Source organism: Macrotis lagotis, chromosome X (genome assembly GCF_037893015.1).
Source record: "Macrotis lagotis isolate mMagLag1 chromosome X, bilby.v1.9.chrom.fasta, whole genome shotgun sequence".
In the NCBI taxonomy this organism is placed as follows: Eukaryota; Metazoa; Chordata; class Mammalia; order Peramelemorphia; family Peramelidae; genus Macrotis; species Macrotis lagotis.
This window is the reverse complement of record NC_133666.1, coordinates 452,090,503-452,106,377: the sequence shown is the minus strand read 5'-3', so window position 1 is coordinate 452,106,377 and position 15,875 is coordinate 452,090,503. Positions and strand designations below refer to the sequence as shown.

At 35.2% G+C, this 15,875-nt stretch overlaps 1 protein-coding gene across 1 annotated transcript in view; it reads right to left on the bottom strand.

Annotated features, from left to right (window-relative positions):
- Positions 1-697: 697 nt before the first annotated feature.
- OSBPL1A (oxysterol binding protein like 1A) overlaps positions 698-15,875 on the bottom strand; it is a 393,082-nt gene continuing 377,904 nt past the window's right edge. The window contains exon 28 of the mRNA XM_074207336.1: positions 698-8,063. Within this exon, the coding sequence (XP_074063437.1) occupies positions 7,961-8,063 (103 nt within the window). The 3' untranslated portion in view covers positions 698-7,960. The remainder of the gene's footprint in view (positions 8,064-15,875) is intronic.

Here is a 15,875-nt window from a genome sequence, read left to right as displayed (position 1 = left end):
CCATCTGGATGGTGAGGTAATATTTTATGAAAACCTTTCATTCTTTTCTTTGTTGCTGGGGTAGATTTTCACAAGTAGAACATAACTCTGAAGACTAACCAATGAGTCAACAGAGAGGGATGATAGGGAGGAAGGGGAATTGCATTAGGCCATATAATCTTGCTTGACTGTCAATTCTGGGCAGCTTCTCAATCTTCACTACCTTTGTGGGACTTTTTCCTCAAGAAAAGCCAAAACATTTTTTTTTCTGCTCAAAGGAGTCTCTATATTTTTTAAAGTGGATTTTTATCCCCCACACTGGCTTCCATCATTTTCTTCAAGCCCAAGTTAAAATCCTAACTTGGAGAAAAAGCCTTTCCTAATCCCTAAATTGTAGTGCTTTCCCTCTGTTGATTCCTTCCCATTTTCTGGTGTTCATTGTTTGTACATGCCAGGATCACACAGTCAGTAAGGGACTGAGGCTGGATTTGAAATTGGAAGAGTTGTCTTCCTGACCCTAGGCCTGACTGGAGCTTGATGGCTAGAATGGCTCATAGGATCTTTTGGAAGTCTTATGACACTTGATTTGAATTGGGTAAATCTCCTTCAGAAATGGTCATGTTTCACTATCTGTTGTTTTATCAATGTCATTCTATTGATTTCAATCTTCCTCAGTTGAACACACCTTTTCATTTTAATTTTCTGGCTTGAATACTGTCTGATAATTGTTCTAATACCTGTATTAGATGTTTGTATAATGACAATTTCCAAACTATCAGAATATAACCAATTTCATTTTATGTTAATTAGGTCCAGCATCTTTTTTTATTGAAATTTTATTTTATTTTTCCAGTTACATGCTATGGTAGTTTTTTTCATCATTCATTCATTTGCAAATTTGTGAGTTACACATTTTTCTACCACCCTCTCTTCTGCCTCCCTATAGGGTCAAACAGTCTGGTGCAAGTTGTACATGTACATTTGTGTTTAACACATTTACATATTAGTCATTTTGTGTAAGAGGAATTAGGACTAGGGAGGAAAAAGAAAACCATGAGATAGGAAGGAAAAACATAAAAGAAATTTTTAAAAAGTGAACTTAATATGCATTCAGATTCCATGGCTTTTTTTCTGTGGATGTGGATGGCATAGGCCATAGCAGGTCCCTCAGTTCGTGACTTCCTCCTATCCTCAAGTCCAACCATTTATGGTTTCTTATAGAACAATAGTATTCCATAATATTCATGTATCATAACTTCTTTAGCCATTCCCCAATTGACGGGCATCTCCTCAATTTCCAATTCTTTGCCATTACAAAAAGAGCTGCTATGAATATTTTGGAACATATGGGACTGTTCCCATTTTTTATTTCTTCTGGATATAGGTCTAATAAAGGTATTGCTAGATCAGTTTTATTGCTCTTTGAGCATAGTTCCAGATTCTTCTCTAGAATGACTGGAGCAGTTCACAACTCAACCAACAATGCGATCTTGCCACAACCTCTCCAACATTGATCATTTCCCTTTTTTGTCATCTTAGTCAATCTGATAGAGGTGATGAGGTGCTGTCTCGTGGTTTTATTTATTTTTATTTTTTGAAAGATTTTATTTATTTTGAATTTTACAATTGTTCCCCTAATCTTGCTCCCCCCACCAAAGAAGGCAGTCGGTTATTCTTTACATTGTTTCCATGGTATACATTAATCTAAATTGAATGTATTGAGAGAGAAATCATATCCTTAAGAAAAAATAATAAAATAGAAGTGATAGCAAGATTACATAATAAGATAAGAGTTTTTTAAAAATTAAAGGTAATGGTCTTTGATCTTTGTTTGATGTTTCTCTGGATACAGATGGCATTCTCCATTGCAGATAGCCCAAAATTGTCCCTGATTGTTGCACTGATGGAATAAGGGTGTCCATCAAGGTTAATCATCACCCCCATGTTGCTGTTAGGGTGTACAATGTTCTTCTGGTTCTGCTCATCTCACTCAGCATCAGCTCATGCAAATCCCTCCAGGCTTCCCCAAATTCCCATCCCTCCTGGTTTCTAATAGAACTATAGTGTTCCATCACATACATATACCACAGTTTGTTAAGCCATTCCCCAATTGAAAGATGTTCACTTAATTTCCAATTCTTTGCCCCTACAAACAGGGCTGCTATGAATATTTTTCTACAAGTGATGTTTTTAGCCCTTTTCATAATCTCTTCAGGGTATAGACCCAGTAGTGGTATTGCTGGATCAAAGAGTATGCACATTTTTGTTGCCCTTTGCCTCATAGGTTTAATTTACAATTCTCTTTGCTAATTTGGAGCATTTTTTCATGACTATATATATAGCTTTAATTTCTTCATCTGAAAACTGCTTGTTGATATCCTTTGACCATTTATCAATTGGGCAATGTCGTGTAATCTTGCAAATTTGATTCAGTTCTCTATATATTTTAGAAATGAGTCCTTTATCAGAAACACTAGCTGCAAAAATTTTTTCCAGCTTTGTTTTTTCTTTTCAAAATGTTTTAATATTGTCTAAATCATTTTTTGCAATTTATAATGTACTCTTATTTCTTGTTTGATTATAAAATTTCTCCCCTCTTCATGGATCCAACATATCGATATATTTCATGATATGTTAATTGGTCTATGGTATTGCTCTTTATCTCTAAATCCTGTACCCATTTTTCACCTTATTTTGGTACAGGGTGTGATATGTGGTACTATGCCTAGTTTTTGCCATATGATGTTCCAGTTTTCCCAACATTTTTTGTCAAATAGTGAGTTCTTATCCCAGAAGTTAATGAGTTTGTCAAACACTGGATTACTATAGTCATTTACTACTGTTTCTTTTGTACCTATTCTAATTCACTGGTCCATTATTTTTTAACCAGTACTAGGTAGTTGTGATGACTTTTGCTTTATTATAGTTTTAAATCTTGTAGAGCAAGACCACTTTCCTTTACATTGTTTTTCTCCCCGATATGCTTGACCTTTTGTTGTTCCAGATGATTTTTGTTAACTATTTTTTCTAGTTCTGTAAAATAGGTTTTTGGTAGTTTGATTGGTATGGCATTGAATAAGTAAATAGAACTGTCATTTTTATTGTTAGTTTGCCCTAACCATTAGCAATTGACTTCTTTCCAATTGTTTTGTTCTGATTGTAATTGTATTCACATAGGTTTGGGTTTGTCTTAGGAGATAGATTCCCAAGTATTTTATGTTGTCTACAGTTATTTTAAATGGAATTTCTCTATATTCTGCTCTTGTGCTTTATAATCCATATATAGAAATGATGATGATTTATGTGGGTTTATTCATTTCCAGCTACTTTAATTTGTTTTCTAGGGGTTTTTTTTTTTGGTTTTTGTAAGGCAGTGGGGTTAAAGTGACTTGCCCAAGGTCACACAGCTATGTAATTATTAAATGTCTGAGACTGGATTTGAACTCAGGTCCTCCTGACTCCAGGACTGGTGTTCTATCCACTGAACTACCTAGCTGCCCCCTAGGATTCTCTTAAGTATACCATCATATTGGGGTGGCTAGGTGGCATAGTCGATAAAGCACAGGCCTTGGAATCAGGAGTACCTGGATTCAAATCCGGTCTCAGACACTTAATAATTACCTAGCTGTGTGGCCTTGGGCAAGACACTTAACTCCATTTGCCTTGCAAAAAAAAAAGTATACCATCATATTATCTGCAAAAAGTCAAAATTTTGCTTCCTCAATTCCAGTTCCAATTCCTTCAATTTCTTTTTCTTCCCTTATTGCTTGCTCATGCTAACATTCTAATACTATATTGAATAGTAGTGGTGATAATGAGCATCCTTGTGGCATTCCTGATCTTACTGGAAATGCTCTTAGTTTATCCCATTACATATATGTATTGATTTTAGATACTAATTATTTCAAGGAAAATTCCATTTATTCTTATACTCTCTAGTGTTTTTAAAAGGAATTGGTGTTGGAGGCAGTTAGGTGGTGCAGTGAATAGAACATGAGCCCTGGAGTCAGGAGGACCAGAGTTCAAATGTTATCTCAGACACATAATTACCTAGCTGTGTGACCTTGGGCAAGTCACTTAATCCTACTGCCTTGCAAAAAAAAGGAATTGGTGTCCAGCATCTTTCAATCTCTTCCAAAGTTTGATATATAGGTGTATAAAGCATCTGTACAGTCCACAAGCCTCTGGGCTTTCATTTCTTACCCCTGAACTGCTTTAAAATATTTTTCCTGGTCTTTCTCATGCTCAAACTGGTACTGAAGTCATTGTTAAAAGCATTAAATTGGTTTATTTTGGAGAACCTTATCTAGTTCTTTGTACAGTATTCCTCTTTTCTCTGTGGGTGCATAATCCATTATCTTACTCTGTCTTTAACAAATTTTTGTTCTGAGCAGAGAAATATGGTTGGCCAAGTACCCACTGACTTGTTTATTCTGTGGCTTCTGGATTCTTGTTAAAATCAACTCTACATCATTTCTGCTTTTTCAATGAAAACCTGAGATTATTTGCTTTCATTTAGCTTCTAGTTGTTCTCATCTTCTGGGCTTATAGTTAGAATGTCAATAATAACAACCCATTTCTACCAGTAGCATGCACAGTCATTAGCAAAGTATCTTGCATTTAAAGTCAACATACCACTCTGCTTCTATTTTTTTAAAGAGTATTTTACTTCTTCCACATGTACATATCAAGAAAATTTTAGCATTTTAAAAAATTTTGAGTTGCAAATTTTCCTCCATCACTCCTCTGCCTCTCTTCTGTCAATGGTAGGCAGTTTGATAGTTTATACATGTTCTGCTCCTGTTTCTTGTGGTTTGCTATCACAACCATAGCAGGAGGAGATGGCCACTTAGGATGAAGGATCATATTTGTTTCAGGGATTGTGTCACCAAAGTTGTCATCAGTGGCTGTCCTACCAGAGAGGAGTTTCTTGGCCCTTACTGAACTGGTTCTGAGAAGGAGTCAGCCTGCTCCTAAGACTATTCCTTTGCATTAAGATGAGTTAGACATTAAAATTGTAGTTTAATGCTAAAGTCCTATTCCAATGTCTATAGAGTTCACTGAAGCCTTATTCAGTACCAAACAAAGATGTTTTGAAGGTGGTTTCAGTGAATTAACAGTTGTGACAGACTCTTTAAGGAAAGGCTTTAAATATGGACTAATGATGGGATATGTATATTACCTGGAGATGTTGTCTGGAATATAGCTATGTCTGGAATATAGCTAAGTTTGGAGAGGCTTCTCACTAGATTTGGCTACCAGGTGAGGAATTATTTTAACCATTTTTAACCATTATTTAATCATTATTAACCATTTTTAACCACTGCGAATCAAAAATTACATACCCAATGAAGAGGTTATGCTTTTTACTGGTGGAAGGAATTCTTACATCAGTGATGTGACTGATTAGCAGTGAGGGAGTGGAACAGGGTAAAACATTGAACCAAAGTTTCATGACTCATCTGCAATGTTGAGGGGCTTGACCTAAAATGTGTGAAGTCCTTTCCTGCTTGAAAGCTTGTGATCCTATTCCATCAATGATGGTGGGTTTTTTTTTAATATACTCCAGTAGGAAACTTTATTTTAGTTCTATACCTTCCATAAGGAGACAACTATATTAATGGCAATACCACCAGGGTATTGTTTATGTTAAATTAGTCATAGGAAAGCAATTTTTTAGTGAAAATGGACAATATGCTTAGAAAATCAGGATGATTCTGAGAGATATGAAATTATTGAATTTAATATGAGCATGAGATCACATTGTTATTACTGTGTTAGCCTTGGGAGGAGGAATAGGGAGACTAATTGGTATTTTATTTTTAACCTGAAATGATAATTCATAGTATTTAAAAAAGGTTAATGTCTAAATATTAAATTTCATAAATCAGGGTATGGGATATCTATTAGAATATTTAGACCTTAAGAATAAGTTACACTAAATAACATATTTTAAGGCTTTAGCCATTTGGAAGATTCATCCAATATTTCAAACTGAACTTGTGGGATTAATTACATAAGAGAAATTGGGCTGATTTTTGAAAATAGTTCAAGTTATTCCAATGTGGCATAAACCATACATATCACCATTTTCCAAAGTAATGTTTCAAATTCACAAATTACGGCAAAATCTTCATGTACATCAATTTCTATCAATAAGATAAACTAGGTTTAGCACAAAAGCAGGTTGCTATTAAATATAATTTGAATAAAGACTAAACAAGCATTCTTGAAACAGATCTAGATACAAACTGCAGATTTTTTACTCATCACCCCTTTCAACATGTTCAGCATCGTGCCTAAATTTAAACATTAAATATGTACATTATTCCCTTTAACAGATGCCGAAATTGTAACTGTTTGAGAACAACGTTCAAGGTGAAACCTACCACCATGAACAATTTATAAGTAAACTTCATGTAAGCATTCCTTTGTTTTCCTGTTATTTTTTCTGATTTAGATGTTCCTTATTTTAGAAGGTATACAATACTTAGTGCTAGTTGTAAAACAATCAAATCTTTACTTCAAATTATGCGACCATTAAGTCACTTTTAATGTATGTATGTACGTATGTATGTATGGAGAGAAAGGATAATCATTCTCACTCAGTAAATCCATTAAAGATTAAATATTCTGACCAACATTCAAATTCTCATCTGTAACTTGTTTATTTTATATCCAGGACTAATTTGTAATATATTTACCAACAGTAGAATTTGGTGTAATTTGATTCATTAAGATTATATCAATTGCACTTTTACTATATATTGACAGGGTAACCTCAAGAGGCCAGGACAAAAGAAAATAACAATAATTAGTCATTTATTAGTAGTATATATTTTACATTACAAAAGAAACCACACATATCTTTGGAATGTTCTAAAGTTTTTATTTAGCAGCAGTTAAATTATTATAACACCTGTTAACTTTAAGAGCAATTAAAATATTTTGCAGCAACCACTTAAGCACTTCCCAAGCTATGTCCCAGTTTAGTGTGTGTGTGCGCGCGCATATGTGATTAAATACCACAAGATTTAATGCACCCCAATGAAAGGGGCAAAGCTACTGTACAACAGGTCTCCATACATATTTTTAAATACACAGGTGTCTTGAAATACACAAGACCTCCTTAATATAGTTTGATACAATACATACAAATGTGCAATTGAATTTCTCCAGTGGTATGTACCAATGGAATTTGACATTTAAAAAAGGTTTGTTGATGATTAACACCCCACAATTTTAGTGAATTTTTATGGATTAATAATAAAAATTTAATTCCTTAGCAGCATATGTTTTTATTCAAATATGTATAATTTAAATTGTTTTTGCTGCCTTAAAATCAGACTGGTTATAGGAGGTGAAAGTAAATTCAATATACTACACTGAAGGGTGAATAAAACATAAAATACCTGGCCTATTAATTACCATTTTAATCCTTGAGAAATTTTAAATTAAATCAATAATACTTATTCTGCATATTCTTGACTGGGATTGGAGTAATGGTGAAAAGGAGGAATTTGACTGGGGTAATGGTGAAAAGGAGGAATTAATATAAAGAAAATCTACTTTTATTATTGCAGTAAATCTTTACAAAACGTTTGATCACATGAACATATGGGCATGTTCTCAAGACTCCTATGTTATATCTACCATATTTGCATAAAAACTGCTTCTAAAACTTGCTCTGAGAATCATTTCCACAAATCTGAAGATTCTGTGTGTGTAGCAGTTTCCTTTCAGCAATAAAAAGCCAGATTCCCTGATGGGTACTGCCCCACATAAGACAATATTCTCAAAAAGTGTATTTTCAGGTAGCAAAACCGTTATTTTCAATGCTACCACACCACTAGCTGAACAAGATGCTCATTTTCATGGGCAATCTTCCCTTTTTTTAAAAATATGAATAAAAGAAAAAAATCTTTTAAAAACACAGACTTAAGATTGATTTATGGATTAACCAATGTTCCTGACTGGATTTTTAATAAATGTCAGGCAAATTAAAGTAGTTTCGGTCCCAGTAGCTGCCTGAGTAAAGCCAGTCCTGGGCTCCGTTATAGGGGTTGGGCCCTTGATGGAACCACCTGTCAGAATAAAAGGAAGACAAGGTTTGTGAGAGAAAGATTATTCCAAATGACACACTAGACTTCAGAATTCAAAACTGCTTTGTTATGGGTCCAGATTGAAGTTTAATTTTTAAAAAGTGTAAATGTTCACAAAACCAGTGTCTTGAAAATCCAATGATGCTATTCACGTTGATATAAATATAAATGACTGCAAAAGTGTTATTTTTAAAGGATATGAAAACAATTTTTTTGGTAGTACTGAAAAGGATCTGGACAAAATGTTAAGGAACAGTTATTTTCAAAGCAGATTTGAATAAATGAAACAACTTAAAAGCATGCAGGTTAACTTGCCAAAACACAGAACCACCACAATAAAACATCAGCATAAAGGAATTCCCCTATTGCTTCAAAGCCTTTCATTGGCTTAATTTTTTCCTTTGTTCTGAGAACAGAACAATGGAAATTTTAAAAAGAATGAGTACTGATTTCCTTCTTTTATAATGTTGTGGTGTTGTGAAAGGAATGATAATCCAGTTGAAATAGGGGGGCAAGATAACAAGATAGGAGAAACTTAAAGAGTTTAGTTTAATAAGAGTTTAGTTTAATGTTACAAGTCAGTCTTGTAGAGCTGCCAAAAAGAATGATTATGCTTTATTAAGTTTATTTATTAAGTTTATTCCCCTATCCTCATCAAAGGATCATAAAAGATTCTTCTAACCAGAATTCATCAAAATGAAAACTGTAGTCAAAAATATCTCAAAAAGGCAACATACCTAAATGACTCTGCAAACAACTGGTGAAATGAAGGGGTAAAAAAGAGATGATTTTATAGGAAGCTTTCTCAGCTCTGAAACTATGCTCTCTTGTTCAATTCTAATTTCATTTTTAGATCATGCTAACCATGATAACTATTCCAATGCACAAGGTACTCTCTTTTCCATTTGGAAAATCTACACTTTTGAGGTCCTAGGAAGAACTGAATCACCACCTCTCAGAATTTGTATTGAGATTTTTTTTTGGTTTGTGCAAGGCAATGGGGGTTAAGCGACTTGCCCAAGATCACACAGCTAGGTAATTAGGTAATTATTAAATGTCTGAGGTTGCATTTGAACTCGGGTGTTCCTGACTCCAGGGACGTTGCTCTATCCACTGTGCCACTATCCACGGTGTTTCTTCAAAACTAAGTTCCTTTTTCCAAAGCAGTTTTGACATTTATATATTTATATATAATAAATTTCCTTTTCTATTCAAGAACAAAGTTGTAACAGCTGAAAAAGTCCCAAAATAGATTCTATAATATAAAAACAACTAAGAATCTGTGAGCATTAACTAGATCTGCAATCAGAGATTAACAGTGATAGCTTTGTTAAACTTGATTTTCTGATGACTATTTCTATAAGAGACTTAGTCTGATTTTTGTGCTTATGTATTAAAAATTGTGCTTATGTATTAAAAACAACCATGGACTCCCAGACATCTGACTATAGATATTCTTGGTCCATTTTTATTCAGTCCCTATGCTTGTCTTTCTTGTTTACCCAGTCCATGTCTTTGACCTTCCTGACCTGGATTTCAGGTAAAGCAAACAGATTTAGGTAACTATACTTAGTAATTTCTGAAAATCTTATAAAGGTAAATTTTCTGTAGGAAAGTAAAAATCCCACAGCACAGAAAAACTGTACAATATCCACTTTTATTAGACCTATAATTAAGAGTTAACATTAAAGTACATGATAAACGCAAAGGATTTTAACTTATGAACACTCTCAAAAATGTAGTATGTGCAATTAAATCTCAAAAATGTAGTATGTGCAATTAAAATAAACTATTTCGTTCAGCTCTGAGCTAGCAAAATACAAAATTAGGTCTCATGCAGGTAAATCTGTGAATCAAAACATTAGGCAATATGATACTTTCTATTTGGTTTGAAGGGAATTTTCAGTGTGTATCACACATACTCTAGTAGCCTATGCCTACTAGCAAGAATGGGACTTTAGTCATAACATATATTTCCTTTTCTATACAAAGAAGAAATAGGTATGATAAAGGACTGAAAGTGGTGACATAGGTGAGGTGGTCTGTAAAGAAAATGGTTTATGAAAAAAGTGAGGAATTAGAAAATAGGGTATGGAAAAGTCTAGAGTTGCTGAAAATACAATAAAGTTGTCTGAATTTCTAGTGGACTCAAAATCCCAAAGCACTGCTTAAAAATATTCAGACCTCTCTTTCTCATCAGTAAACACTTAATAAATGCTTGCTCACTGACTGAGGTCACTAGTCCTCTTCAAGAATGATGGAAAAACAATGAATGCATGCATGATATGTCTTAAATTTAGAAGGAGCTTCCAGAGATCAATATGGTTCAAATATGGTTCAATCTGTGCTCATTTTACAGATAAGGAAACAGAACCAGAGATGTTTCAGTCCTTCTCTTTCTTCTCTACTCAAATGGGCACAATGGTTAAAGAGTGTGTGTCTGTGTGTGTGTGTGTGTGTGTGTGTGTGTGTGTGGTGCGGGAATGGGAGAGGGGAGAGGTAATCTGAGAAGGAAAACAGGAACATAGAGATGGAGAATAGAATCTGCACCTTAAATTTCATAAAAGACTTTTGGGTCAATGCTAAAAAAAACTGGCAGTGTTGATTTCAGAGTCTTAAACAGAATAAACCAAATTAATTTTTAAAACATTTTTTCTTTAGAAAAAATAAGTCTTTTTAAATTCCAAACAAACCACCTGGCTATGTTCCTGTGTTCTCCACCAAATCTTTTCAAAGCAGAGTATCTGCTATGCTAGTATGGAGGACAAGATCTGGAATCATAAGTTAAATGTTTTAAAAACTCAGGCTCCTCACTTCCCTTTAGTCAAGTTCTTTGAGCCTTTAATTTCCTTGGCTGCAATATTGGGATGATTCTGACAATATTTGAGGAAGATATTGAATCCTCCCAATATTGCTCCATGGTAATACCTTCCTCAAATATTGTCAGAAGCAAATGAAATGGTATATGTATTTTGTTAATGGACATTCAATTATAAACTCATATCATTTTTATCATGGTCCAATCCAACTGGGAAAAAGTTCTGTGTGATGATTCAGAGAGGGACAAGTAATTGGAGCTGTACAAAAAAAATATTGGAGAGTCACCTTTGTGAATCATGTGACAATAACAACAAAAAGCATGTAAAGTACTTTTAATGATTGTCAAAAGGTAGTTGAAAGCCTTATTACATATTCGTTTGTCTTCAACTATTTAAAAAAAATGAAGACCTTAATGTGATTATGAGCCATGGCTTCAGTATAACCATAATATATATATATATATATATATATATATATATATATATATATATATAAATATACATATATATACACACACACACACACACACACAACTGTTCTAGGGTGTTGTGGATTTATTAAGCTCTACTAAAAGACATAATTTTCTTGTGGATATAGTTTTTACCTTTTAGCTTTCTCACTAATAAAATTATTGATTAAATGGGTAATCTTCACAACCATAATCAAACCCTGCAAAGAACTGAAGAGGCACCATGGACCAGCAGGAAGCATCTTGGATGTGGCAGTCAGGAAGAACTAGTTCTAAAATCCTTCACTGAGCCATAGAAGCTGTGTACCTGAAGGTCCTTCTCATCCAAAGCTGAGGTGATTCAGTCCTAAAATGCTCTGCCATCCACCTCACACCAGAGAGCTGGGAGAAGCAGATCTATGGTAATAAACTTTGTTAATTTTGTGAGTTTATATAAATGTCAGTTATTATTACTGTTATTATCTGAACTCAGGGACTCCTGACTCCAAGGATGGTGATCTATCCACTGCGTCACCTAGTTTCCCCCAATTTAGTCTTCAAGAAGAATCTTATAAAGAGGTTAAATGTGACCAAAAGGGCATATAATAAGGTATAAAGGTACTTAGAAGGCAAGAGAAAGAAAGTTAGATAAATGGGTACTCCACGAACTATATAATGGTTTGTGTCGTGGCTAATCCTAAACAAGGGAGTGAAGTGATCTTCCCTCCAAAACTTGAAAATGAGTCCCAAGTTCTATAATTTAGGGGTGGTGTGTGGGGGGGGATCAAAATGGTAAGACCATTGCTTTCCCTTCTGTTCTAATGTTAAGAAAACATTTCCAAAATGATAGTTTTCACTCCTAACTGAATGGAAAATAGTCTGTACCTTCATAAGAAAATTGTGGTTCGTTAATGAAGTACAGTTTAAATTTTATAAGTGATGACTTGATTTGATGTCATTTTCCTACTGTAATAATGATATATGAATTAATTTGATCCATGCAGTAAATCACTGGAACAGGTTGCTGAACAGGTTAAGAAAAAACTCTGTGCCATATTAATGTTTCTAAGACTCCTGAATGAAACACAGCTATTTCAAAAAGATCCCAGACTTTTAATGGACACCAAGCATAATCAATTGCATGCTGTGACAGTCAAAAAAAAAGAATGTAGTCTTGGGTTGTATTAAAAGAGGCACCCAGGGGGAAGCTAGGTGGCGTAGTGGATAGAACACCAGCCTGAGTTCAAATTCGGTCTCAGACACTTATTACTTAGCTGTATGACCTGGGCCTGGGGCAAGTTACTTAACTCCATTGCCTTGCAAAAATAAAAGAGGCACCCAGAACTAGGGGATGGATAGTTCCCCTGTATTCTGCCTTGATCAGGTCACTCCTAGATTTACATGGTTTATTCTGGATGATATATTTTAGGAGTGATATTAATAAGATGGAAAGCATGTAGAGGGGAACCAGGATAGTGAAGACCTTGAAGTCACATCATAACACAACAGGTCGAAGAAACAGGGAGGTTTAATCTAGGAGAAAGAAAAGCCTGGGAATGAGGGGAACATAAAGGGGACAAGTCCTTGAACATATGGACTGTGATACTGTGAGATAAACCTGATTTGGTTGGCCCTAAAGACCAGGACATGAAACTATGGATATAAGTTATTAATAGAAAGATTTAGGATTGATTAATCTTAGATCTAGATCTAGCAGAAACTTTGGAAGTTATTTGACCAGTCTCTAAGGTCCAAAGAAAAGTGAAGTATTAGAAGTTAGAAGAGGATCCAGGAAGAACCAGGAGGAACACAAATCTTTCTAAGGGTTCTCAATGTCCCAAGTCCTTTTCTTAACAGCAAGCTTCCTAGATCAGTTTTTCTTTTGGCAAGGCAATGAGGTTAAGTGGCTTGCCCTAGGCCACAAAATTAGGCAATTAAGTGTTTGAAGCCAGATTTTAACTCAGGTACTCCTGACCAAGGCTGGTGTTCTATCCACTGTGTCACCTAACTGCCCCCATCTTTAAATCTTAAAGGAACATAGAGGCCATTGAATCCAAAGAACCAGTATTCAATCATAGGACCTTTGACCCTTAAATAGAGTTCTCATCCCTCTAGACCATGCTGCCTCCTCTCTAGGAAGGTCTTCTTCCTAGGTCATTTCTGTCCCTGGGCCAATCTGCTGCTTTACTGGTAGGTCAGCCTGCCTATCTTCTTCAACTGCCCCATGGGTAGAGCACCCCAACCTCATTCACCTATTTCTCCCTTCCCTCCCCAGCATTCTTAGAATAGAGGAAACACAGTAAAGAAAGCATGTGACAATTTGTGCTTTATGTGCAATGTGACAAGTTATGTGACATATATTAATGGATCCTTGAAGACATCCTTTCTTACTAGACTAGTGCTTAACAAGACAGACTTGTTCTATACTAGGTATAGTTAAGATATAAGTACAGTAGGACATAATCATTTATTTTATTAAATAAATTATTAACTATTATATAAATTAATTTATTAACTATTAAATTGAATGAGAATTAGGCAGAAATTTTAAAACTACTATTGTTGCTTTTCTGCTTAGTTTTTCTAAGAATTTATATGTGGGAAAACTGCTATATGGAACAGAATTACTTTTGTTAGTTTATTATTATGGAAAAGATTAGAAAGCAGTCACAGAAAGGTGACTAAGCTGGATTTGAAGGAAGATAACACATGTCGATAAAGATGCAGTAAATTCAAATATTGAGAGCTCAATATTTTTATCTGACATGTTTTAAAAATTATAAGTTATTACCAAAGTAACATACATCCCATATGTATCACCATATTCACCTATAAATTATAATAGTTAAATCCCTTGTTTAACATGCCCTTATGCAAAAAAGAAATAAAATAACTTCAATCAAAACTTCAAAATCCCCAAAGAGCCATATTTAAATACTTGGCAAGTCGTTATTCAAAATAAGGTGTATAAATGTTGATAAAAGAACCTGAAATGTCTATCTTTTCTGACATTTTCAAGGAATCCTTCTGGCTAACAATATGAACTGGTCAAAACTTAGAATGCAATGGATGGTTTTTCAACAAAGCCCCTCCAGTATGCTAAGCCCTGGTCAGAGAAGCTGAAGGAAGCTTTACTGTCCCCTCTGGTAGAAGCAGTTGCTGCTACAGTTTTGGTCACATCTCTCCCCGGCTCAAGAAGTTCTGATGGTCCCAGCTAGGCCTGGCATTTAAAGATTTTCCTGCATTTCATGTTGGTATTCCCTGTCTATGTTCCTGTCTACTGGTTCCACTTGTGCTTCCATCCCCACCCCCATCTACACCCATTCTAGTCCTGTCCTCCCACAGCTGGGTCTCCAAAGGAAGTGCCTTTCCCAAGTCCCCCAGAAGCCTATACCCTTTTTCACTCAAATGATCATGCATTTATTGATCTAAACTGTAATTTGTACCCCCACTTCTGCCTTAGGGGCAGGATTTTATTTCAACCTGCCTTTCTACCCACAAGCCCTATCACAATGAGGGAGTATAATTTAGTAGGTGCCTTAAAATGTTTGTTGAACTGTTCATTCAAAAGAATCTTTTCTTTCAAAAATTAAGAAATTTTGAGCTAAAAGCCAAGGAAATTCAATAATCACTTAAGGAACTCTTTAATCAGTTCCACACCAAAGAGAACTTGATTTGTGCACATCTCTATCCTCTCTCCTCTTAGCCTCAGAGAAGACAGTGTAGTGGAGGGAAGCTGAAGGTAACTGGGTTTTTAAAAACCTTACACTAAAAGCCCAACTTTTTCCGAATCACACAAGTTACCAAAGTAAGGCTCAGCAGAGTTGCCCCTGCCAAGAGTCTCAGCATTTTGATTTAAAACAAGTGGCTCGGTTATATTCCAGATCTCCAAAAGGAGAGGGAGGAACCACACACGAGAAGGCAGGCCTAGCAAAGGAAAGCACTTCAAAAGAGCAGGCAAATCAAAAACCAAGGTAATCTCAAGCAATCACAAATCCTCCAACCTGGGAGCCTGCGCCATGGGATTTATTCTGTTTTAAAATGGAGAGGGGTAGGGCAAAGTGAGTCACCTGTGCAATGAGATATTTTCCAGAGCCACATCCAGTATAATGCAGATGGGTAGCTTTTATGCAGAGATCCTCATCAATGCAGAGATCCCCAAGGATGAGAACTTCACTACTAGTCCACCCGGCTATGATCTTCCAGTACAAATCAAGTATGGTCTTTTGAAGGTTTACCTAATCTCTGATCTACAAGACTGTCTCCATCACTAGTTGATGTCCTGAGCCATATGACAAAGGTTTGTGGAACTGTTATTAACGCATGCTTTTTCCATAGTTACCAGTCCAAAACCCAGAGATTCCCAAAAGTAATCTCTCTCTAAAGCCCAGAGTGTGGGGGAGAGAGGGGAAGGAAGAACAGAAAGGAGAAGAGATAGAGAAGATTCTTTTACTATCCTTTCATTTGAAAACCTGAACCCACAGCAGAATTCTAAATCCTAGATCAATTATGCTTTTTCACATCAA